This window comes from Anastrepha ludens, chromosome 4 (assembly GCF_028408465.1).
Source record: "Anastrepha ludens isolate Willacy chromosome 4, idAnaLude1.1, whole genome shotgun sequence".
NCBI classification, from domain to species: Eukaryota; Metazoa; Arthropoda; class Insecta; order Diptera; family Tephritidae; genus Anastrepha; species Anastrepha ludens.
In genome coordinates, this window is record NC_071500.1 from 47,332,152 (window position 1) to 47,359,076 (window position 26,925).

A 26,925-nucleotide genomic window follows, 5' to 3' on the forward strand; every position below is an offset into this window, starting at 1 on the left:
AGGAAACTATGGGCACTATGTATATATAACATATGTGTATGATTGCATGTGGGTACACAAGAAAGTGCAAGTATGTTATGCAGTGCTGTAACTCTAGGCAAAAACTAGTAATACCACAGCTGGTGCAGGGCGAGCCGAAGGAAACCCCATGAATTTACGACAAGCATGAACATCATCCACATCCATACATATCCACATGCATGTGCAAATACATGCATTTGTGTATACTAATGTACATAAAGAGCAACGATGAAGAGAGAAGATTCATATACACTATGAACTTTGTCCATTTGTGAACAAACGTAACTTTGATAGTTAAGATTGTCTACGAATTCGGGCAGTAGTAACGCATACGCCTCGGCGTACTGGCATTTACATGCATAGGTGCAAGACATGTACCAGGGGCCAGACGTTGTGCCGTGAGGCGCTGCGTTGCAATTATGGAAGCTTCTGCATAATACATGCGGAATTTACTTTTCAACTTGACCCAAATAGCAGAAATGGTTGTTGATGGCGTTGCAGTTGTTGCCATTTTTAATGAAGCTCAAAGCTGCTGTTGTAATGCTGTATTGCGCACATGCATACTGGCTTTGTTGAATTTACACTAAATTATGTAAAGCAACGTTATGCTGACGCATGACAAAAGCAACAATGAAAGTTGGCAACAGAGGCAAGGTAGGCGCACGCAAGACTGGTTGTAACGCACAGGAAGCGCTTAATTCTAAGAAATTATCATAAGCAGGTCGGGCGTTTCCATAGTCGCACATTTGGTGTGTCGATGAGATGAAAAACTGCTTGCAATTGGTGTCGTGTATGCTCAGTACTTGGGTTAAAATTTCTAATAAACCAAATTAACTACGCGCTCGTATATAATATATTAAAGCCAGCAAGATGATAAGAGTAAGAGAGACAAAGAGACCGGCTAATGTAGAGGAAAGCAGACAGCAAGGTGGACCACCGAGCTATTGAGTGTACACGAGTACATAACAAACACAAATGAGATCGAGTAGAAGAAAAACACAAAAGCACTTTCGCTTCTCAGAAAACTTTCTTTGCTGCGTTTTATTATATTTGCTGCGCCACTTTGCTACTTTAGGCCATACTTGTCCTTGGCCGCGTTGTTGCACGCTCGAGTATGCTGGGCTACCTACTGCCACGGTACCATACAGCTAACTGCTTTAGCGAAATGAGTGCGTATTAAGAGGTTCGTAGGGTGCTGAAAGTTTGCTATTGTTGGTGAGTCGGTTAAGAAAGTTGCTAAAGTTAAGCAAAACATTCAGTAACAATAAAAATGAAAAGTGAAAGTAAGGTATGAGCTGAGGGTATTATAAGTAGCCACGTCATACTTGATAACGTAAAAGTGAACAGGACAGTGAACTTAACTTTAAGTCAAGTCACCATTAGGAGCACCTGTTGACCAAACGCTGATAGTTGGCTGGTGCTTGGGTACTTACAGGCGTACAACTAGGAAATTTTCAGGGGGCGGCTTGGAATAAAATCCTCTCATATACCTATATGAATACATAGAATAAATAAAAAGTTGTAGGCTTTCCTACGATACTATTGTAATAGGACTATGAATAAGTTCGTTTCGGTTTTACAACAGATGGCGTAACTTGATTATTATTCCATCGATCCACATTTCCAAACATTCATTGGAGAGCTACTGTCGTAAGGCACAAACGTCAGTATAAGTTTTTTATTTGAAGCGTAAACAACAATATTTTTACCACACTTGAAAATGTCGAATTTCGTGCCAAATAATGTGTTTTTGCGGGGAATTCTTCTTCATTATTTTAATATGAAGAAAAAAGCAGCCGAAAGTCATCGTATCTTGGTGGAAGTTTATGGTGAGCATGCTCTATCTGAGCGAACGTGCCAGAAGTGGTTTGCACGCTTTAAAAGTGGTGATTTTGGCTTGGAAGACGAAGAACGCGAGGGTGCGCCGCCAAAGTTCATGGATACCGAATTGGAGGAATTGCTCGATCAAGATCCGGCTCAAACGCAAGAAGAGGTTGCAAAAACTTTGGGAGTTGATCAATCAACCATTTCCAAACGTTTAAAAGCCATGGGAATGATCCGAAAGGTAGGCCATTGGGTGCCGTATGAATTGAAGCCAAGAGACGTTGAACGCCGTTTTATGGCATGCGAACAACTGCTTCAACGGCACAAAAGAAAGGGTTTTTTGCATCGAATTGTGACTGGCGATGAAAAGTGGGTCCATTACGACAATCCAAAACGTCGGGCAACGTATGGATACCCTGGCCATGCTTCAACATCGACGTCGGCGCAGAATATTCATGGCCTGAAGGTTATGCTGTGTATCTGGTGGGACCAGCTGGGTGTTGTGTATTATGAGCTACTGAAACCGAATGAAACGATTACGGGGGATGTCTACCGACGACAATTGATGCGTTTGAGCCGAGCACTGCGAGAAAAACGGCCGCAATACGCCGATAGACACGACAAAGTTATTTTGCAACATGACAATGCTCGGCCACATGTTGCACAAGTGGTCAAAACATACTTAGAAACGCTCAAATGGGATGTCCTACCCCACCCGCCGTATAGTCCAGACCTTGCGCCATCCGATTACTATCTCTTCCGATCGATGCAACATGGTCTGGCTGACCAGCACTTCCGTAATTACGATGAAGTCAAAAAATGGATCGATTCGTGGATTGCGGCAAAACCGACCGAATTTTTCACAAAGGGAATCCGTGAATTGCCAGAAAGATGGGAAAAAGTAGTAGTAAGCGATGGACAATATTTTGAATATTAAATTTGTAACCATTTTACGTCAATAAAGTTTCAAATTTCGAAAAAAAACCGCACGAACTTATTCATAGTCCTATTATATTTATAAAAAGTGAGGAAAACTTAGAAATATATATGGAATATATATGTATATATATTCAGGTACAGGTATAACTAGATATGTGGAGAAATACTTTGAATTAAAAGAGGAAATATTATCATTGAAAGATGAAAAAAATTAGTACTAAAAAACTTTTTTTTTAAGAAAACAAAAAAAAAAAGGAAATCACACTGAAAAAAAAAACATTTAGTCACATGAAAACGAACAAATATAATGCCATCTCCACATGCTTGCAGCAAACTTTTCTGAAATTCTTCTCATTGAGGGAAATCAGTCCCTATAGATTTGAAGAAGTGCTGCTCAATTTACCCGTTATTGTGACATTGTACTTTCTAAATATGTTTGCATATATTCAGCAGTACATCCTTTGTGCACAATTCAGTGGTTTTGCAAAGTAGTTTTGGCCTTTCCTCGCCCTTCATTTTATAAAATATTTGTGCTTTCATCTGAATTTCATCAAAATCTTAAATGATGATTTATTTTTCAATTTAATATAGCACTGATGTCAATATTCGTGGCATTATCGGGGCATTTTAAAAATCTATCTTTCACATTACGAATAAACTTCTCCCCCCTTGGCGTTGGTGCCTATGCATTATAAGGTAAACAAGCATACATATATTCAATAGCAATTTGCAACAACGAAATCATGAGTAGACGGAAGTGGAAAGCGTTGTAATTGAAAATAATGACGGTACTTGTAAACACTGCTCAACCTGCAAATTGTTTTTTCCTAGCTTTTTTAGTAGTTGTCAATTTATTTTTCTCGCTTCTACTTCCTTTGCTGCTGGTAACCATTACCACAGGCAGTAGTAAAAATTATGGCCAATGTTTGTTTACGGTACCAAAATTACATTTGGCTCCTGATCAACAGTCTTTGATACTCAGTATTACCTACAATTTCGCGATACGAGATGTATCGCTTTACATTTCATTTGAATACGCCAACCATATTATCAATATAGAATACGCTTCGTGCTAATACTTAAATACAAACCGAACATACAAAGAAAATGATGCAAAACTTAATGACTGTAGGATGAGCCAAGACTGCATTTGCATGACCAACTTCGACCAGTCCGAGCTTTGTTAATACTTTTTCAAAGTATAACTATCCAGTAACACTCGATGGATTTGTAGTTTCTCACGGTTCTTAGGTGGAACATAGGACCTTACCCATGGTACCACCTGTCACATCTAGGTATTATCTTCTGCAACCCCCTTGGCGATTCCAGCCCAACACAGCTCTTATAGAAGATTGTGGCGTTGAAGAAATCAATCGTACACCGTATATCCCAGATTACTAATGCCACTAGTAGCTACTAGTGATTATATTTTGCGGAAAATAAAATTCAGGCGACTTACAGTTTAAGGCGGCAATAAACGCACACTGTTCGGACAAATACGAGTTAATACTTTTTATAGGGCTTGAAAAATTAGTTTTAAGATATAATAAGTATACTGAAAAATAAACTGGAGACCGCTGTAGCAGATTGGGTTCGTATGTGACTACCATTCGGAATTTCCGTGCGTGAAACAAAAAAAAGGTAGAAACAGTTTTTCTAAATATCGGTCGCCCTTCGGCAGGCAATGGCACATGACCGATTGTGTTTCTGCCGTGAAAAAGTTCCTCATAAAAAACTGTCTTCTGTTAATAGACGGCATAAAGCTTTAAGCCTATCCATTTCTTATTCATATTGACCACAACCGTGTTAACCGCAGCCCTCAGAGATGAAATAGTGTTAAGAGAATGCTTGTTGGTCCCACGCTTAACTAGGTCCTAGACGTAGTAATCCAGGGTAGTTAGGGAGGAGAGAGATATGCGGCCATAAGTTCGGGGTTGGTGTGGTCAAGGAAATTTACAGCCATCCAATCTTGTGTCGCCATCACTTTGTGTGAAAGGGCAGAGTCTTGCTGAAAGATGTATAGGCTGTCACCGCGTACAGTATCAATCCAGAGTTTCACTACTGCCTCTATGCAACAGGACTCACTCGAAATCCTCAAATAAAGACGTGTGGTGGTACGACATGGCCTTTGCTGTTCACAATACTTAAAACTATAATAGTGACTGCAAACTTCGTGTGCATGACAACAAAAGTCTCTGTGGGATCGGAATATAGAAATCTGTAATTTCTTCTGTTGGTCTTTATCAAAGTGTGTTTCATCAGAAACAACTTTAACATCTCAGGCGCTTTAGGGTGTTTAATTGTGTTTAGAAGGCGTTTTGAGCAGATAACTTGATGCTCTCGTGTTTATTCTTCTTGATTCGTGCGATAACCGCTTACGCGATTTTGACCGAGTTTAACAAAGCGCGCCAGTCGTTGGAAACACCAACTGAAGCCAAGTTCTTATCCACCTGATCTTTCCAACGTAGAGGAGGCCTTACCCTTCCTCTGTTACCACCAGCTGGTTGCGCATCGAATACTTTCAGAGCCTGAGCGTTTGTATATCATCCGAGGCTTTGTTGCCGTTTTCATAGGGGAAGGATTTTTACGTGTCACGTACTAAACCCAGCGCACATCCAGATATTCTGGGATGCTTTGTCTTCTCACATTAGCTTGCTCTCAAACGGATGTTCGGGAGCTACCCAGAAAATGATTGGGCGAAGCCTAAAGGTTGTCAGCTGCATGAACCGTACGCAGAAGAATCTCTTGGCCACTCCCAAGTGAATGGCAAACATACATTTTACCCACTTGCGTGGCATCTACATACGGACATCTACCCACCATTCTCGTATTTGCTCTGACATAATCTGCCTTTTGCGGAAATCTTCATGGACAACTTGACAGATAGGACTCTCTGAAAAATTAAGCTCTCATTGATTTTGAAGGGACCTCGTCAATGATTGTTTACACTTGTTGAATAAATTCTGCAGATCGAACAGTGTCAGAACGTTTCTGGTGTTTTTGTGTTTTGCAACAGATTCTGCATCGCCGCCTGATGTTTCCCATTCTCGGCGAACCTTATGAACGGATGCACTTAATAAAATTACACTGAAGGCAGACGCCATCCAATGGATGACGAAACCAACCGTCAGCTGGTCCAATAGCGGTGGGTACGTGCGTGGGATGCTGCGAAACGTGCCGAAAAAAAATTTCCAGCAACTCATTTTATATCGGCAGACATTTTTTTCATGTATGGTTGACATTTAGTAGAATAAAAAAAATTGTCAGCTGCGCGGAAGAGGGGGAAAATGCGTCAGCTGAACGCAATGATACATTCTTGCTTCGGCTGACGGTCTTGCCACCGCTATAAACGCAGCTGACTATCATTATTATATTTTCATATGTGTCCAAAACTATGTAAAAAAATTTTAATCGGCATAAAGTAGTTTTACTTTTCAATTTTTTTTACAAGTTCACCTGTTCAGCTGACGTGTTTCCCCTCCTATTTTTTTTTATTCTACTAAATTTCAACAATACATGAAAAAAATTTCAGCCGATATAAAATGAATTGGTGGAATTTTTTTTTCGACACACAATCACACTCACCGCGGGTGCGCCAGCTGACATTCACTCTCGTTATTCATGAAAGCTAAGTCACAAGTTCAGTCAAGAATTTAACGGTATAAAAACGCAGTCCAAAATCGACCCCTGGCTCCCGGACTATAAGTCGTTGTGAGTTAATTATCTTATCACGTAAATGTATGTTCAGAAAGATCGTATGCACCCTGTATATTCAAAAATACATTTATTTCTTATTTTTTATTAAATTGGTAAATTATTGGGTTGTCTTTGTAAAACTGGAAGGTAATAAATTATGTTTATTATTTCGTGTTTATATACATATTTATTATCTTGTTTTAGATGATTTTTTTTTATGAGTTTGTATGTTTATTTATAAGTGGTGTGCATTTATTAATTAAATTTTATTGCCTAAATTGATGGTATGTATTCCAACAAAAGAAGAATGCGGCGTTTATTAACAAAAAACGATTAGTAACTTAACCAAATTAATTAAATAAATTGCAGTATATGACAATATGACTGATGACAGAAGCACTGAAAATATATATGCAATTATATTTAGATATCTAAATTACACCAAAAAATTACATTAAAAAAAGCGTTTACAAAAAAAAGCCAACCCCGCCCAACCAGCGCTTTATATCTCTAAGTGGCATGATTATTTACCATTTTTGCTTTTTTTAATGCATAAATGAATAAATACAAAATTAAATTAAACAATTAAAGCATATATCTCATTCGGTTTTTGCGGTTTGTTATAAATTTCTGCAATTTATCAGAATAAATTATGCGTTAATGAAATATAATTAAAAGGAAAAAAAATTCTACAAAAATTGTAAATTACCTGGATGACAGGAAAGCTTTGAAGGTTCCCAGTAAACCGGCTCTGCGCCCTTGACGATAACAGGCAAAGTCAGCGCCTCGTATGCCTTGCAGATCGCCAACGTATGGCTCGTTGAGTGCAGCAACGCGAAGCTGCAGTGAAAAGAAACAAATTAGTTAAGGGTGAGAGAGCAAGCCACTTAGCATACATAGGAGTACATGTGCATACATATTTACTTGCATACATACAAGTCTTATTTGAATCAATAAGTGGCAACTAGTTAACGTCGCATGAAAGTTGCGCGTTGCAACTGCAATTAATGCCACAATGGTACTAAAGTTGTTGTTTTTGGTTTTTTGTTTATCAACCAGTACATAATTTAAAATGTGTTTGCATAGTTAAGTGTAGTAAGTGACTATGCAGGTTTAAATGCTTGTTGGCACTTTCATTTGCATATTTGCCAATGATTGTAGTATATACATACATACATACATACATACATACAAGTATATGTACGATGTGCAATAGCCTGAGTTAATGATAATGAATTGCGTCCATAAAAATACATATAACAAATAAAAAAAGAACTGCCTAGAAAAAGGGTTGAAATGAAAAAAAAAATAAATAAATATTAAATTAAAGCTAAATGTAAGAGTATTGTAGGTATGCATGTATGTGAAAGTACATAAAAAAATGTTTTTTATTTTTATTTCCCATCAACTAAAAACTTCGCACCACATAATTATGATCATTTGTCAAGCAATTAAAGCAATACTGGGCGCAAAAAAATGAAACCGAAATGCATTGAAATAAATCTGCTACGCGTATAGCAATAAAATAAAAATAAAAAGTATATAAATTACGTGTAAAAATAGATATGAGTAAAATTTTGCAATTTAAGTTGTTTAATGAAATGAACATTTTGAACATTGATTACTTTCTGTTTGCAGATTGTGTCGACTTTGGAACTCACCATGCGTGGATACCACTGTGCGGCCAGCGGAAAACGGCGTTTTATTGCAATTTAGACATTGTTATTTCGAAATTGTGTTTTTTTGCATTTAAAATTAATTTTATAGAAATCCATTGAGCGTTAATTATTTAAATAATTTGGTGGTTGTTTTTATTTTGTTTTTTTTTGGAAAAAGAGAAAAGAATATCTTTTGTTAGAGATAATAGTTGAATTTTGTATAATAATAAAATCAAATTCAATAAAGTTTTTGTTTTTGAACATATAAAGAACAGCACAACAACAATAGCAAAAAATATTTCCATCTCATCTAACGTTTATAAAATTATGAAAAATGAAATAACGTATATGTGCACGCTTAAATAAAATTTTATTAATATAAATAGTATTGATACTAGCACAAAGCGAAAACCTGCAGGCAACATTTCAACAAGCGCTTGGTTTTTCAAAACAAAATAAAATGAAAAATGCATAAGAACTAATTAAAATTTTTGTAGCATTTTCTGTGCTCACGGGCTCATTGTCACAGGTCATTGCAGATTTTGCATACAGCTGCACAGGATTGGGATATGCTACACTTGCTCGCGCCATTCCACACACCATTCGAGAAGAATATTACACTATAGCGCGCAGAGGGCTGATACATCGCGGCCAGATGCAGTCAGAAGAGATACACAAACGCCAGCTCTATTTCAAATTTATTGAACGAACTGGGTCCGGATAACTCATTGTGATGAGTGAGGAGCATAAAAGACTATGAGGTCGAAAAGAAACCTCAATTACATACACTCATTCAAGAGTAATTACTTTGGCAATTACTTACAGTCGTCCACCACGCGCACGGCTAATGAAGTCGATTCTGCCCCCAAAAATCTGAATCACTTTTCAGCAAAATGACAGATCTTTTTTGAAGTCAGGCCACATGTTTTGAGTTTTATATAGTCTTTATCTTTAACATAGCTCGACAAAACTTAGTCCAATGGTATTAAGTCGTATAATTAGGCGACCTGAACTGCTTGAAATTATGTCATCCAAAAATTTGGTTTGCGATGAATTCATTGTTTTGGTGGCTGTGTTATAAGTGGCACCGTATAGGTGATATCCATATTATAAATAATAGGTCGAAATTCACTTGCTAAAATTTTTATTGAGAATGTCGAAGAAGTGACAAATTGTTATCTTTTTCAACACTTTAGCTCACAGCTGCGAAGGCCCCGGTCGAAAACGTGCTGGTATTGGACTCAAATTTTATAACCAAATTCATAATAGCTTTTTCAGACGAAAGTATTATGAATTTTAAGAAATGTAACATTTATAGATCTAATATTTTTATAGCAGAAATTTTTTATTTTAATACAATTTTGAGTGAAATTAAATGGCTTCTTCGAAAAATCAATTGCCAAAATTATCATGACATTAGAATTATTGAAAACCAAAGTTGTTATTGAATAACCCTTACATTTGTGTTTACGTTCATGCATTTGAGCTATTAATAAAAATACAGACATATACATTTTTGACATTTTGATTCATTCACAGATACACAAAGTTTAATTAGTACACTGCAAAAAAATATAAAGGCCTGTTTCAGGTGGCCAACTGAACTAAATCCGATTTTTTAGTATTCACGAGCGATGTTCACATCGTAGCTTTTAAGCTTCTTTAGTTTTAAGCTTCAGTCGCACTTACTAAAATTTTCTGTTTACATTTTTATTATTTTTATTTTATTTTTATTATTTTTTATGTTTATTTGTAGATCCTCTTTGTCCTTAATAATTTTTTTCTTTCAACTTTAATTAAACTTCTATAAAGAAAGGTATTTTAGACCATGCAATTAGTAATCGCCTTGGGTGTTAAAAAACTATTCTTCGCTAATTTTTTTAAAATTTCGAAGACAGGAACTGTATTTGAGATCAACGTCTGAAATATTTCAAGTAAATTAGTATATTTTTGTCGTAAAATTTGAGGCTTCAATAAACTTTTAAAAAAGAACAAGTAAGTGCACAGTTTAGTGGAATTGAATTTTAAGCTGGTGGCAAATTTTTGAAATAAAACAAACTTATTGTATAATCGGAATTTTAGTTCGTAAATTTGGCTCTAATCTATAAAGCGTGGGCGGGATAAATCACTGTTATATGTATTGGACAACCAAATGTAATTTTAGGCAGCTCTATTCCAGGGCTGTCAGTACATTTTTCTTTATACCAATTGCTTCACTAATGTCAACTTGTAACGCTTGGCAAAATGAAAATATTTTAAGTCGAGATATACTTCTCTTCTTGGTTGGCGCGATAACCGCTTACGCGATTTAGACTGAGTTTAACATAGCGTACTAGTCGTTTCTTTCTCGTGCTAACCGTCGCCATATGGACACCCCAAGTGAAGCTAAGTCGTTCCCCTGATCTTTCGAACACTGAGGAGGCCTTCATTTGCACCTGCTACCAGAAGCTGGTACCGCATCGATTACTTTCAGAGCCTGAGTGTTTGCATTCATTCGGGCGACTTGACCCAGTCAACGTAGCCGCTGGATTTATATTCGCTGGACTATGTCTATGTCGTCGTGAAGCTCATGCAACTCATTGTTCCATCGCCTGCGATACTCGTCGTCACCAACATGCAAAGGTCAAAAAATCTTCCGCAGAATTTTTCTCTAAACACTCCAAGTGACGCCTAATCGGATGTTGTCATCGTCTATACTTCTGTGCCATACGTTAGGAGGGGCATGATAAGAGTCTTAGTTAGTGTTAGTTTTATTCGTCGAGAGACGACTTTATTACTTAATTGCCTACTTAGTATAAAGCAGGACTTGTTGGCAAGAGATGTTCTTCGTTGGATTTCAAGGAGAACGAATTTACATAAAAGTGGGCTGATTGCACAAAATTTCACTTTTCAACTTTTCAGCTTTTGAAACTCATCACTTGTACCAAATTTAGTTAATTTTGGTTTTTTTTACAACACAGATATCATGATTTTTCCGTGTTTGAGAATTACCGTTATATGGGAGGTAATCGCTGTTATTGGCCGATTTTACTTATCCTCAAAACCAAACTACTTTGGAGTTTCATGGAAATATTTGAATTGCTGGATCGGGCACACTGGTGGACGGACAGATATTGCTAAATCGATTTCCGTCTAAATTTTGACGATTTTGATATACTTGAAAAGAGTCTTTCAAAATACGCGCCTAGATATTGTTTTAAAATAAAATATGTAAACATTTGGATTCTTTTAGGTTTCTCTATTTTATTCAAATTACCACTCTCAATAACTCAATGGCGCATGCCTACAGGTAGAATTCGCCAATCAGTTGACTCAAGAATCCCTAATTATCGTCGACTCATTCGGACGACTATTTTCATTATGGGCACAAGAGCGCGAATATAAGAATTTCGACGAATTTAAAAACTTTGCTGTTGGGGACTCAAATGAGATTCCTCTTACGCAAGGTATTATGTTGATACGAAGGTGGGATTTAGAGCAACATTACTACTACTCCCAATTATGCAATTAAACAAAAAAGAAAAAAAGTACACCTGTAAAAAATACATGACTGCCATTCGGGGATGCGCAAGTTCGAACCTCCGTGCATGAAATAGCAGAATGAGAGATTTGTCTCTAATAGCGGTAGCCCCTCGGCAGGCAATGGCAAGCCTCCGAGTGTATTTCTGTCATCAAAAAGCTCCTAACAAATAACCATTTGTCGTTTGTAGAACATCATTCCCTTCATTTGTGGAGCAACATCAGCTTCTGTCTTCTGTCACATCGATTCTACACCGAAATGCATCTATTTTTCCTTTCTTTTTTTGATTTGTGCTCCTAATTATTGAACAATTTATCGCTAAGTCTCGAAAGGAAAAAAAAGGTAAAAGTAAAAAAATTACTAAAAGGTATTCCTTGACAGAAAAACCCTGAGGATGATGAAACTCACAAACGGATTCCGTTAATACGACGGTCTTGTGATTGTAATTATGCCTATAGCGAGTTTTGAGGCTATCCGTGTTTAGTTAATAAATCCGACCAAATATTTGTTAAAAAAGATATAAATATCTTTGATAAATCATTTCTGTTGTACTATAAAATTAAAAGCTTTATTGTGTGTAAACAATTTAAGGTCCTTTAGTTTGAAACAGCATCTGAACATTTTGACCATTCCTAACTATTTTTCTCCTTCCTTTTAGGGGAGCAGCTCCTTCATAACTTGTAAAATTTTTCATTTTTGTTTTTGCTTTACAAATTCATTAACATTTAAAGAATACCTTTGCAATGCTTTAAGGGGTTATACGCAGTTATGACTTTCAAAAAAATCGATTCTTTTTATTGCATTTTTGTAATGTACATATATTCAAAGGTATACACACGAAATTTGAAGTAGATCTAAGCAATACTTTCGGAGTTATACCTAAATATGTAGAGATGCCTCGGCACGTTTTAAGGTAGGTATTGAAACTTTAAACGTGTTTTTTTCAAAACGGCATTTTTCAAGTCGGTGTACACGATATCTCGAAAACGGCTTGTTTGATCGGTCAACCGTTTGAACTCAATCTTTAAAGATACATTTTCTAGTAATTAATCGTTCCTTTTGTAAATCTGATACTTATTTTCCATTTTATAATCAATTTACGGCCAAATTTTAACGTAAAAATCGAAATCATTTCTTTTAAAAGCTGCCATTTTGTGAAAATTCACTATTTTGATTAGCCGAACGATTAATTACTAGATAATCTAATATATTAACAAAATTTGTTTGGTTTTTTGATTTCAGATAATCCAATCCTGAGTTACGATGTACACCGTAAATCGTCTTTTTTTAAAGCAGGTTCCAGAAATCGCCTGCAGCGCGCTCTATAATCAACATTTTCATAAATAAAAAATTTTGTTACGTTCTTGAAGGATGCTTTTATAACCGCCAAAAATTTTCAAATTAAAATATTCTGAAGTTTCTTCAGGATAAATCCTTGACAACCCGTCTTTTATTTGCTTCATAACTGCGTATAACCCCTTAAGCTTAATAGAAGGTCTAAAAAAAAGTCCCTATAAAGTTAGTGAAGTGATGAGCGTCGAGCGAAAGATGAGAAAAAAAGAAAAATTTAATCGGGATTTTCTCGAAATAACTCAAAAAGTAATCAATATATGAACTCAAAATTTTACAAGGATATTCTTTAACATATTGGTATTTGCATGTACCTCAAATTTGATATTAATTATCACTAAATATATTGTTTTGATTAATTTGCTTACAAAAAATGTGAAATTGTTTTCTTTTTTCTCTTGAAATTTTAATGTTTTTGTTTGTTAGAAATGGGTAAGTGCAAAGTAGAATAACGTATTTTAATGAACAATTTTTGTCTGGTTGATTTCAGTTGATTACAAGAGGCTGTACATTCCCTGGCGCAAATTAAAGAATCCACGTTTGAACAGCTATAGCGCCGCCATTTTATTTTTATTTTTGCATATTCATTTAAGCATGAATTTTGATATGCAATTTATTTTAAGATAATAAATAGGTGCTGCCCCCTTAATGCCCATTATGTTTAGAAAAGTATAGCTCATTGTAAATAAATCGAAATCTCAAACTTTATAAGAAAAATACAAACATTATACAAGTGTTAATATAAATTACAAACTTTTTAACCGGAATTAAAAAAAAATCTGATACAAGTTAGAAGTTGCTAGAAAATCTAGTTGAAATTTTATACGTTGTTGCACATTTTCGTCATACATCAAATTAATGACATGGAGAAAATCAACGAAAATTTTTTGCCACTCCAAACTTGCACTTGATTGTGTTGAAATTGAACGTGCTATAAAACTGCGTAGCTAAATTTTTATTTAAATTCTGATTAAAAATTTAGAAAGATTTATGAAAGTTTGTTGAACTTTTGTAAGTTTTGCATGAAGTTTGAAACATTGCTAATCATAATCTTTATTATACAACTAACCATATTTTTATTTTATTTTATTTACTATAAAAATAGCTCAAAATATATTAAAAAAATATAAAACTTAAATGCTCAAATTGGTCTAAAAGTTAGGCGCCATATATTTTTCGCAGGCTGTATAATCAATCAAATGTACAATTGCACTAATTAAAATCTTGTTTACGTATTTAATTTGCTGTCACTTTATGACACGAATTATTCAAATGTAAATGTGTAATGCAATGTAAACAATTGAGCAATAGCATTTTGATTGGGCTTACATAAGTGCAAAAACAATGTACCTCTATATAAATATGTATACATGCATACATATATACGAGTATGTAAATATGATGAACGCATTTCAACAGATAAATTTATGTGTACGTATGTATCACATTTGCACACTACATACGAACTCGTATTACTCAGCTGGAAATCTTTATGCAATAAAATGCCCAACGCAGGGTAGAATGGATGTACATAAATGTAGAATACCTATACATATTTATGCATGTACACATAGACTTAAATAATTTCTCATCTCTTAAGGGCAACTAATCAATCTATGTTTCATGTATTTGCAGGTGTCTCATCTGCTACTGACCGGTTAGCGCTCGGAAATATTCTTTGAAGCAAAAAAAAAAAGAAAAAATGTTAACAAGAATGAAATATAAATGTTACAAACAAGAAAAGTAGGCAGACAAAACAAACATGTGGCGAAAAAAATATTACTCAGATAATCGATTATTTTCTGCTTTTGCCACTTTCTAAAATAAATGTAACAACTAAGTATTGTAGTAAACTACTGTATTATGCAATTGACATGGATGCCCACACAACGGTAAGTACGAAGAGGCAGAAAAATTGACAAACAACTCTGTCTTCGCTTAAAATAATAAATAATACCCAAATATACACAGGGTGTGACATCGCAATCAGGCCAAAAGAGTTATTGAATAACTTTGACTGCTCTGAATTAGGATTTTTTCACCTCTTACTCTGGAAAGGCGTGCACTGCACATCGACTGGTTATCTGCTCTAGGCCGGCAATGACGTGCAATGTACGCCTGCTGAATTAATTACCAAAAAGGATGTTGTTCATATCGAAAAGCAAAATAAATTCTAAATTCTAGGAAGTGTTCATTTTCAAAAATACTGCTAGGCATTGTAGAAAAAATTCTACAAAATGTTAATACTCCTGAATATCCAGCACGAGGAAAGATTTCTTTAGACAACAGCATTTAGTCATTGCGCTTGCAGGCAAAAAAGTGGGCAATTTTCCAAAGTAAATAAAAGCGTCACTGAAGTTGCGTCAGGTATGCGCGAAAAAGAATAAACGCAGTGAAACTGTACGGGAATCTGGGAAAAGTCTTGTTGCACTGCACATTATTTATATTTATTTAAGTATTGTGACTACACGCCAACAATATGCGATGATATGTTGAAACTCGTATTGTCGCAAAGTTCAGCAGTGCATTCACTTCAAGGAAGATGTAGGATCCCATACAAAGTACAGTTGACTCGACTGTCTTATATGTTATTCGGAATGAAGAAGGTCAGCCGCATATATGAAAGGAAGTTCTGACATCTAACATATATGAAAGGAAGTTCCGACACGGATGCATACGCGACACAAATACTAGGGCAAACATATTCTACCAGCGAAGGAAATAAAACTAAATAAAATAGGACAAATACTAAAATTTATTGAGGAAATACTCTGAATCTATATTAGTAGATCTTTCAGGTCTCAAGGAGGCAAAGAGAAATTGATCATAGATCAAGTAGTCCTTGGCCAATATAAAAAGCATGACTGAAGTCTCTATGCAGCTTATATTGATTGAGTAATAGCTTATATATATATATAATTGGCGCGTACACCCGTTTTGGGTATTTGGCCGAGTTCCTCCTCCTATTTGTGGTGTGCGTCTTGATGTTGTTCCACAAATGAAGGGACCTACAGTTTTAAGCCGACTCCGAACGGCAGATAATTTTACGAGGAGCTTTTTCATGGGAGAAATACACTCGGAGGTTTGCCATTGCCTGCCGAGGGGCGACCGCTATTAGAAAAATGTTTTTCCTAATTTTGGTGTTTCACCGAGATTCTCTCTGTGAATTGCGAATGGTAGTCATGCACCAGCCCATTCGGCTACGGCGGACGCCTAGTTTAGTAATAGCTTAAGTGACTAAGTGGTTCTTCTTCATAATTTCAACTCCGATATCATACAGTTTCTAAAAAAAAAAAAATTATGCAATATTAGAGGACAAGAATAAAAATGCCCGGCTCGGAAAATGTTCAAAATATAAGTATACAGGGTTTGATTGAAAAGTAATGAGCCTTATTTTTTAAAGCAGTTTTATTCAACCTTTTGGCTTATACAACTAATATTCTTCAAAATAGGACTCTTGAGCGTCAATACACCGCTGGTAGCGGTCCTTCCACTGCAGGAAACATTTTTTAAACTCATCCGCCGGAATCGCGTTCAATGCGGCTGCCCCAGTGTTTTGGATCGCCTCGATGGAGTCGAAACGCCTCCCCTTCAGCTTTCTTTTCAGGCGCGGGAACAAGAAGAAGTCCGGAGGGGACAAGTCTGGGCTGTAGGGAGGGTGGGAAAGCACCGGAAAGCCCATCTTGGCCAATGCAGAGGTGTAGAAGAAGGCGGTGCGCACCGGCGCATTGTCGTGATGAAGGGTCCAATTGTCGTCGAGGTCAGGCCGAACCAGGGCGACGCGGTTTTTCAGCCGAAAGAGCACTTCTTTGTAAATTACCGCGTTTACAGTGCTTCCCGAAGGTACAAACTGTTTAGCTTTACGCAAAATTTGATCGAGTAACGTTGCTCCACCGATCGCTGCATTTTCGCTACTGCAAAATCCTAACACACTTTTAAAACAGCTTTCACGCGCGGAGCGATGTTGACTGCACGGCTGTTGCCAGCGAATTGGGACCGGTTTCTAGTGGAAGGGGAAGGTCTAACGATAATTTTCCCCCACCAGCCGATTCGGTTGATCGCTTGGCAGACGCTCCGCGCGGGAAGGCTCATTACTTTTCAATCAAACCCTGTAAGTGCAAGCGAAATCAGCATCCGAAATGGGATCTTTCAAGGTGAATCTTTTAAGCCATCTGTTGAATGAAACAGGATATGATTTTGTGTGGCTGAGCCACCTTTTTTACGTCGAGAATTTGAATTTTTAAGCCAGCTAATCCAACTATTTAGAAAACCTTATGAAATGTGTCGAAATGCGCTTCGGACTTGACAAATACCGAAGGAAAAGTGGTTCCTCGACAAGTTTTTGATGAAACTGGTTGTCCGAACATAGCAGAAATGGAAACGGCAGAGGTATAAAAGAATCTGCAAGTTATCTGCAAGCAACAAAAAAAAAAAAATACTATAACTCAAAATGACAGAACATTGTCCCTCTTTATCGATATCCGTGACATATGTTATCACCCGCAGTAGTGAACCCTACCGAGATGGACTGGATAATTTTTATGCAATATTGGAGCGCAATCGGCAGCAATACAGCTCGAGGTGCTGGCACATGCAAACATAAAAAAGAACGCGCTGTTTTCTTACCAACAACGGTGACCACTTACGAGGGTCCGTGCAAATTCAGAGAGATGGCACCACTGGCGCATATTGATATTATGTTTAATTAGTATTAAACCAAGTTTCAACCAGAGCGGTCTATTTTTTGGCTTTCCTTTTCCATCACCACAGCACACCAGGCCACGCCTCAGCAGTTGCGGTCGTAAAATTAATAAAAAGAAGGTTCCAACTCGTTTAACATTCCCGCTATTCTCCAGACCCTTAAAAAAAAGTTGGCGGGAAAAATAATTTATTCAAACGAGGAGGTGATTACAGAAACGAACGGCTATTTCTCAGACTTCAACAAATTTTGTTATTCGAAGGGGATTAACAAACTAGCACAGCATTGGACGATGTTTATAAGCCTAAAAGGAGGCTATGCCGAAAAGCAATTAAGTTATTTTAAGTTTTTTACGAATTTTTCAATCTCATAGAGATAAATTACAGAAAGGTAAGTTTTAAAAAAATTATCCATTATTCTAAATATATCGAGCAAGCCAAAGTTGTTCAAATACTCCATTGACTAGGTTAACATGGCACACCCTGTATGCATGGAAGTGAATAAATACTATCCTATGCATTTGTATTTCTACTGCTTGTATGAGAATAAACGAATCTTTGAATTATGGTTGCCTAATATTGTGAAATATGTCACTGGTCATATTGATTGCAATCGTAAATTTTTGGTTATTGATGGCTGGAGGGAACAAAATAAATATGCGACATCAGTTGCAAAAATATTAGGTATATATTATATAATAAAAATACTACACGTGAGAATGTATAAAAAAGCTATGGAGAAAATGAGATTGCTTGTGATATTTGTTTTTATTTGATTTTTTTTTTATTTCTGTAATATAAAAGCTTCTATGCCAAAATCGCGTAAACGGTTATTGCGCCAATCAAGAGGAGGAAGAAGAAAGCTTGTACGCTTGTGGTTTTCTCATTTAAATTCCGCAGGTAAATCAGTTCGAAAAATATATTTTTATGCTCGTTGTATTGACATTACCGTTTCTGCTACATTTTACGTCATCATCTCTTATATAGTGGTATTGTTGGTGACAACAGAGATGTTGATATTTTTGTTGAAATAAATAATATATCACAAATCTGGCATATCCTATGATATAGACACTAAATTTCTATTTATTGTATTGCATTTTTTCACTTCCTCTTGAAACCAATAAACTAGAACACGTCAAATCAAGGCTTTGTATTTTACTAGGAGGAAGGTTACCGGCAATTGTTTTTATTTTTGGTTATGTTTATTAGGACTTATAAATAATGCATTTTGCTAATTTCTCGCATAAACGAAAATACTACCCAACACAGGCACACCCCACTACTTAGATAATTATCCGGCTTTCGTTTGTTAATTTTTTCTCTAGCTGCGACTTAAATTATTTTCTTTGTAAAGGAACTTAAAGTTTCAAAGGCATAAATTAAAAAAAAGAACAGCTGTCAATTTATTTTCGAAATCATTTTTGAGATTTAAATATTCGCAGACTCTTCAACATAGAACAAATATCACTGACCTGAGTTGCCGTTTTGCTTTGTGATTAAGAAAGATTATCTGGAATACAGCACTACTTAGCGAATGTAACACTAGAATTATCGACTGGTCGAAATTTTTTAGCGGGTCTTTAAAATTCATTTAATATTTTGTACTAATATTATGACTTTTTCTAATTTCATGTATTTAATAATATTCTAGATTATTTTGTTTATTTGAAATGCTCACAGTATTCAGTTATTTTTTTATTGGTAGTCGTTGTACACGGTTGAAATAAGAGCGATTGAAAGAAGGGTAGCCGAAATGCGGACAATAGTAGAAAAATCCTGTGAAAAATTGTGCTGAATATATTTTTTCTCAGGAAAATACATTTAGAATATTTTTATCCAGTTAAAAAAATTAGGGACGGAAACTAGAATTGCTACGCACCGGGACAAAACCTCACTATCGATGTGCAATTATTTCCGACCAATGCCCATTTACGCAATACAAGCCAAGCCAACCCGACAAGTTTGGAATTAAGTTTTGCTTGGTATCTGATCTACAAAGTAAATTTATTATAAATGGACTCGCATACAAGAGAAAGGACGAAACAAGACAGTCGTCAATTCCGTTGAATGAGTTTGTTTTTCTAAAATTAATGGAACCATTTACTGTTGCGGGAAGAAAGGTTTAAACTGATAATTTTTCCCAACAAATCACTAGCATCAAAATTATTTGAAAAAACGGGCCATTTTAGTTGGAACAATTCGTGGAAATAAAAGATAATTTCCGAAACTGGGGGAAAAAAGAAATAGTTTACTGCGATTTGCATCTGAAATTCATAAAACTGATAATTGTACTTTGATGGTAAATAAAAGTAAGTCATTTAAAGAAGTATGTACAACACAATTCCGTCAACATTGAAAAAGACGGAAAAAATTACCAGAAACTATTATATTTTATAATAAGACCAAATGCGGGGTAAAGAGACTAAAATGCCAAAAATTATAGTGTAAAGTTAGGATCTCGGAGTGTGGCAGTAAATGCAATGCTTTTACATAACGAAACAACCGGTGAAAATATATCGCAAATAATTTTTTTGTTTCAATTAGCAGAAGAACTATTCGCAAGTTACAAAAATCTATGTGAACAGGAAAACTTGAATGACACCTTGAAAGTTCTAATATAAGGAAAACTTGCCAAATATGAAAAATGCCAAATTGGAAATAAAATTATGAATATATGTGTTTTTTTTTGTAAAAAAAAATATATATGGTAAATGAACATTGAAAAAAACTCTATATGTAAAAATTGTGGTAATCCAAATAATAACAAAATCTAATTAACAAACTAATTATACTATTGTACATTTTGTGAAAATAGGTGTTTGGACGAGCTCCTCCTCCTATTTGTGGTGTGCGTCTTGATGGTGTTCCACAAATGGAGTTTTAAGTCGACTCCGAAAGGCAGATATTTTTATGAGGAGCTTTTTCATGGCAGAAATATATTTGGAGGTTTGCCATTGACCGCTATTAGAAAAATGTTTTTCTTAATTTTGGTGTTTCACCGAGATTCGAACCAACATTCTCTTTGTGAATTCCGAATGGTAATCACGCACCGAGCCGTTTGATACCAAACGAGGTTTCAGACAGGGTGACTCGCTGTCGTGTGACTTCTTTAACCTGATGTTGGAGAGCATCGTACGAGCCGCAGAACTTAATCGCTCAGGCACAATTTTTTATAAGAGCGTACAATTGTTGGCGTATGCCGATGATATTGACATCATCGGCCTTAACAACCGCGCTGTCAGTTCTGCCTTCTCCAAACTGGACAAAGAGGCAAAGCGAATGGGTCTGGTGGTGAACGAGGACAAAACGAAGTACCTCCTGTCTTCAAACAAACAGCCGGCGCACTCGCGTATCGGCACCCACGTCACTGTAGACAGTTATAATTTCGAGGTTGTAAAAGACTTCGTCTATTTAGGAACCAGCATTAACACCGATAACAATGTCAGCCTTGAAATCCAACGTAGAATCTCTCTTGCCAACAAGTGCTACTTTGGACTAAGTAGGCAACTGAGCAGTAAAGTCCTCTCTCGACGAACAAAACTAACACTCTACAAGACTCTCATCATGCCCGTCCTAACGTATGGCGCAGAAGCGTGGACGATGACAACATCCGATGAAGCGACGCTTGGAGTGTTCGAGAGAAAGATTCTGCGTAAGATTTTTGGACCTTTGCACGTTGGCAATGGCGAATATGGCAGACGATGGAACGATGAGCTGTATGAGCTTTACGACGACATAGACATAGCGCAGCGAATAAAGATCCAGCGGCTACGTTGGCTGGGTCATGTCGCCCGAATGGATACAAACGCTCCGGCTTTGAAAGTATTCGATGCGGTACCAGCTGGTGGTAGCAGAGGAAGGGGCGGCCTCCTCTGCGTTGGAAAGATCAGGTGGAGAAGGACTTGGCTTCACTTGGTGTGTCCAACTGGCGCCGGTTAGCACGAGAAAGAAACGACTGGCGCGCTTTGCTAAACTCGGCCAAAATCGCGTAAGCGGTTATAGCGCCAATTAAGAAGAAGAATCACGCACCAACCCATTCGGCTACGGCGGCCGCCAAAATGCGGCCGAAAAAAATGTTGCCTATAGATAATTAGAAATATACTCATAGGAATCTTTTTCATTTTAGAAGTGAACTTTCAAACTCATACCATACGAATGCAATTCATTCCACCACCATAGCTCGGGGATTTTGCCATGTGAGAACTGAAACGAAGGAAATGTACAAATTCCGAAGATGACCACGAGCCAAACAAATTTTGTTTTCTTCACTAATATTTTCTTTCAAGCAATCTCAGTTTTTATTTTGTGTTAAAACATAGAATTTTTATGTGAAAAATTAATAAAAATCGGCGCTGCAAATTTATTATTGGTAAATACGATGAACATTCAAAAAGCTAAAACATTTAACGAAAGTATCTAAAAATGGCTAGATGTATTGCGGATTCGTTGGTTGGTTGGTTAGAGTAGTGATTCATCCAGAATCCAAATAGCGCTTCCGCACCATTTTGTTGCCCCATCCTCGTTACCAACATGTTTAACAGTTATTTACAGCAAGACTATATCCAATCTGCGCGGTTTAGGAACCTTATTAGGTTGCTAATGTCTAAGCCAGACAGTTGCTCGAGACTCTCTCGGTTTGCCCAGGGTTAACATTCTGTCCTTCCATAGGACAGGGCATTGACAGAGGAAATGGAAGAATGTTTCCATTTTCTCCGGTTGTTTACAACTATGACAGTGTGAGTTGTGAGGGATGCCCATTTTGGCGCCTTGTTCACCGATAGAGCAGAAGCCGGTTATGACTGCCGTTAGTCTACAGGCGTCCCGTCGTTTCATGTTTATCTTTTGTCGACGATTGCTTGAGATTGTAGGTGGGCCATAACGTCCTGCTGATTTTGCATTTCGTCTGGCCTCTCCATCTACAATACGGATTTGTTACTGAACTACGTAATATTTGGCCTACGATCGAGCGATGCTCTAGAAGTACTGGCAAAATGGGTTCACGAAATCAAACTTTGTAAATTGTAGCATGCTCTCTGGAGATGTAGCAAAAAGACAAAAAAAAAAAATGGAACTAGTCAGTCAGAGATAGTAGAAAATAACTAACCCAGAAATTCCAAGAAGCAAAAAACAGTTTAGTGAGCGCAGAAAAATACCCAGAAAACAGGATCTGAAAGCTTGAAATAGCGAACTTCGGCTCACTTTCAGGACTGCAGTACTACACGAAGTTGAAGACGCAACACTTGTGGATAATGCTGAAAAGTTTGGTACACGTACTGTGACAAAGCCACAAAAGCGCATTCTCGTTTGTATAAACCTGGCACAATAAACATAGAGATTTGCATTAAAAAGTGTTAAAAAAAAACGATTGCGAAGAGAAAATTATGGAAGACTTTACTAGGGTCAGCGTCAGAAACTGCCGAAAATGGCCTATATAGTATTTCTGCTTAAAATGGCATATAGTCAAGAACAAAGCAGGTAAATAACACTAATGCCGACTGATTAATGAAGGACAAATCAGGAAGGAAAATTGCGACAGAAGTGGGGAAAAAGTGATTTCGATCTGTATAGAACAATTATAAGTAAAAAATAAAATGTTTTAATAAAATAAAAACAAACTAGTCTACTTGTTGATGCTTACAAATGTGGTTTCTGTATTCAGTCTTTACGCCGTGGAAAAAACAAAGATTGTTAAAATAACGACAACTGCGACACCACAGCTATGATTTATGCCAAAAATAGAATACATACTGGGGTAAAACCATCCCAAGTCATTCTTAACTCTAATTCCATGTCGTTCCCTTCGTCACCTTAATCCCATGTCGATTTGTCGTTTGCAGTATAGTAAGTAGTTTCATAAAAAACTCATGATTTCTCAACGAATTGCCCAGACACGAATAGCCCATCGACATGGGATTAGGGTTAAGACCAAGGGCCTCCGACTTCCATGTGATGATTTTCTGAGTAAATCAGGATGATATCGTTCAATATAAAAAATTCATGATTTGTCTTTCAGCCATTTGTCTTGTGTTGGCCTATCAAAGCTTAAGGCATCATTTTTAATACTAAGTGCAACACGTGTAAAGAATATACCCATTTGTTACACTACTGAACTACGAAATCATAGACCATGCGTGGGTCATACATCTTGCCGGTGCATATTTTCAATGGCCGTTTGCTTAATCTCTCGGTTATTTCTAAGATTTCTACTTTGTAATTGCAAAATCCATCGAACCGCAATAGCGATGGTGAAAAACAGTGAAAAAAATTAATTCAATTAGTACTTCAAAATTCAACGTTTGAGCCACAACGATCAGTCGGCTAAAAATAATAAAATACGTTGCATGTATATGCTCAAAACAATGATTTCTGCCCCTGCTCTTTATGGGAGCACATTTTTACACCTACACATAAACACATACATAGCTTAAGATATTTTTAGGGCTTTTTGCCATACGCACGTGCTGGTATTATGACCTTGTAATGAGAAGCTTTTGAAATGCACATTCTTTTGAGTGCTTCCAAATGTGTCAGTAAATGACACGCATTTTTTACGTTTTTTGTCGCTCTTCGGCCGAAATATTATTTCAAGGCTAGATGCCAATGTGCGCGTGTATGAGTGTACATGATGCCATTTTTACCAATCATGTTTTGTGCAAGGTAGCGCAAAATTAACCATCCAAATTTTTTGAATATTCTTTTGCTAAATAAACGGCGAAATGAATTTCAGAGATGGAAATCTTTATTTTGGCTTTTACGCGCTCCATTAATTGTCTGTTTGTATACTGCAGCTGCCTAATTCGCAAGTGTCAAATATGATTGATATTTGTAAAAATTCTAAATCTTGCGATAGGGTGATTAATTTTGCTCCACCTTGTATAACAATAGAGGGGAAAATATTGAACGGAACTGTTTTAATAAAGTAATGGAGTGGTATTAAGTATTTGACACCTACTAGGTTGTTCTATATGTTTTGCGGTTCGATAAGAGAGGGCGTTGCTAATAGCCTACATTTGTTTTTGTTATGGCACGGTCTTCATATGAACGTTTTACGAAGTTTTGCTCCAATATGGTATATCATTCATTCTTTGTTTACATGCCATTTAGCACCGACGTGTCACAGTATTTCCTACTATCGAAAAAATCAAGTATCGCGCAACGATTGAATTCTTATTTTTGAAAGGAAATTTATGAACGAATGTTGATAGTGTACAAGAACTTTTCACCATCAATTAGTGCCGTAGAAAGATGGGCTGCTGAATTCAAATGTGGTCGTACAAGTCGGTCCACGTCAAGCACCTCCAAAAACAGCAACAACACCAGAAATCGTGGAAAAAATAGAAGATATTGTACTGGAAAATCTTCGAGTGACTGAAAGAGATTTAGTAAAAGTCCTGAAAATCTCATTGGGCAGAGTAACCAACGAAAGGTATGTCGGAAATATTGGGTTTCAGAAAGTTGTGTGCATAATGGGTGCTGCATCATTTGCGAACAAATTTATGTATATTCGAATGTGACTTTCGCAGCAACATTTAGAACGTTTTGGAAAGAATAAAGTGGATTTCATGCATCGAATCGTCATTATGAATGAGACTTGAGTCTATCACCAAGTTTATAAATCAAAAGAGGAGGCTAAAGAGGGGAGCGCACCTGGTTCTTCGGCTGTAAAACGATTTGGTGTCCAGAAATCGGCCAAGAAAGTGTTAGCATCAGTTTTGTTGGGATGCGAAAGGAATTTTGCTTGTGGATCACTTCCAAACTGGTAAAACAATAAAATTTGAATATTATTGAAACCTTTTAAATCAGCTGAAAGAAAAAAATCGTAAATTAAGACCCAGTTCGCAAAAGAAAAAAACAAATTTCATCAGCACAATGCACCGTGCCGCAAGAGAATTTGACAATGGCTAAAATCCATGAATTGAAGCTCGTATTTTTGAAGCATCCCCTAGCGGCTTCCTTCCGTTTCCAAACTTAAAAAAATTCATGTGAATTTTGCAGCCCTTCCAGATTCTCGCTTCATGGATGGAATTCATAAATTGGGATCTCATTGGAACAAGTGGATTGATGTTCAGGGAGAATCAGACAATGCATTTCAAACCATAAAATTGTGTTTTTATTATCGAACCGCAAAACTTGTCGAACAACCTAGTGTATGTGTACGTATGTAGCACGTATGAACAATGCTTATACACACTCATTGCGCGCCAGTGCATATGAATGCATAAAAAAGTTAAAATGTCTACGCATTTTATTTACGATGACAACTAACGCATAGAATAAAATTTTATTAGGGAATTTATAATGTGCTGAGAATGTAAATCCGCAGAAAAAGTGTAAAAATTGTGCGCAAGCCAGGAAATGATAAACATTTAGAGTTATGAGTAGAGGTAGAACGTGGAGGTGGAGGTGAAAACGTAGCGTTGCTGTAATGTGTTATTTGAAGTGCAAAATAAAAATAATGTTCTGGCATAAGATATTCACGCAGATTTGAACGCATTTAAATTCAAGCAGAGTCATGTCATATATCTGTATGTGTACGCGTTGAATGTATTGTAGGCGTTTAAGTGCAAATGTCATTCAGACGTGATCTGACTTTTTCTCGCTTTTGTTAGACGTCCATGAAAGTACACACGAAGGCAGATTTAATATAATCTAAATTTATCAGTAAAATCAGTTTTCATAAGGCTAGTGCGCAAGGTAATTCAGTAAATAAGAATTCAGCAAGAAATCCGTAGCCCAAGTTGAAGTGAAATACAAATAATAATAGAAAATAAGTTTAATTATTAATTCGCTATTTGCTATTTATAATTCGTTTCATGGAGCGTACAATTGCTGGCGTATGCCGATGATATATACATCATCGGCCTTAACAACCGCGCTGTTAGTTCTGCCTTCTCCAAACTGGATAAGCAGGCAAAGCGAATGGATCTGGTGGTGAACGAGGACAAAACGAAGTACCTCCTGTCTTCAAACAAACAGTCGGCGCACTCGCGTATCGGCACTCACGTCACTGTTGACAGTTATAATTTCGAGGTTGTAAAAGACTTCGTTTATTTAGGAACCAGCATTAACACCGATAACAATGTCACCCTTGAAATCCAACGTAGAGTCTCTCTTGCCAAGAAGTGCTACTTTGGACTAAGTAGGCAACTCGACGAACAAAACTAACACTCTACAAGACTTTCATCATGCCCGTCCTAACGTATGGCGCAGAAGCTT

The 26,925-nt window shown here is 36.6% G+C and overlaps 1 protein-coding gene across 3 annotated transcripts in view; it reads right to left on the reverse strand.

The window, feature by feature from the left end:
- LOC128862199 (collagen alpha-2(IX) chain) overlaps nt 1-26,925 on the reverse strand; it is a 386,091-nt gene that overhangs the window by 74,524 nt on the left and 284,642 nt on the right. For 2 of the 3 annotated variants that reach the window (XM_054100685.1, XM_054100686.1), the window contains 2 exons: nt 8,142-8,156; nt 7,190-7,320 (listed from right to left, as the gene is read on the reverse strand). In XM_054100685.1, the coding sequence (XP_053956660.1) occupies nt 7,190-7,320; nt 8,142-8,156 (146 nt within the window). The remainder of the gene's footprint in view (nt 1-7,189; nt 7,321-8,141; nt 8,157-26,925) is intronic. The other variant, XM_054100687.1, reaches the window with a different exon arrangement.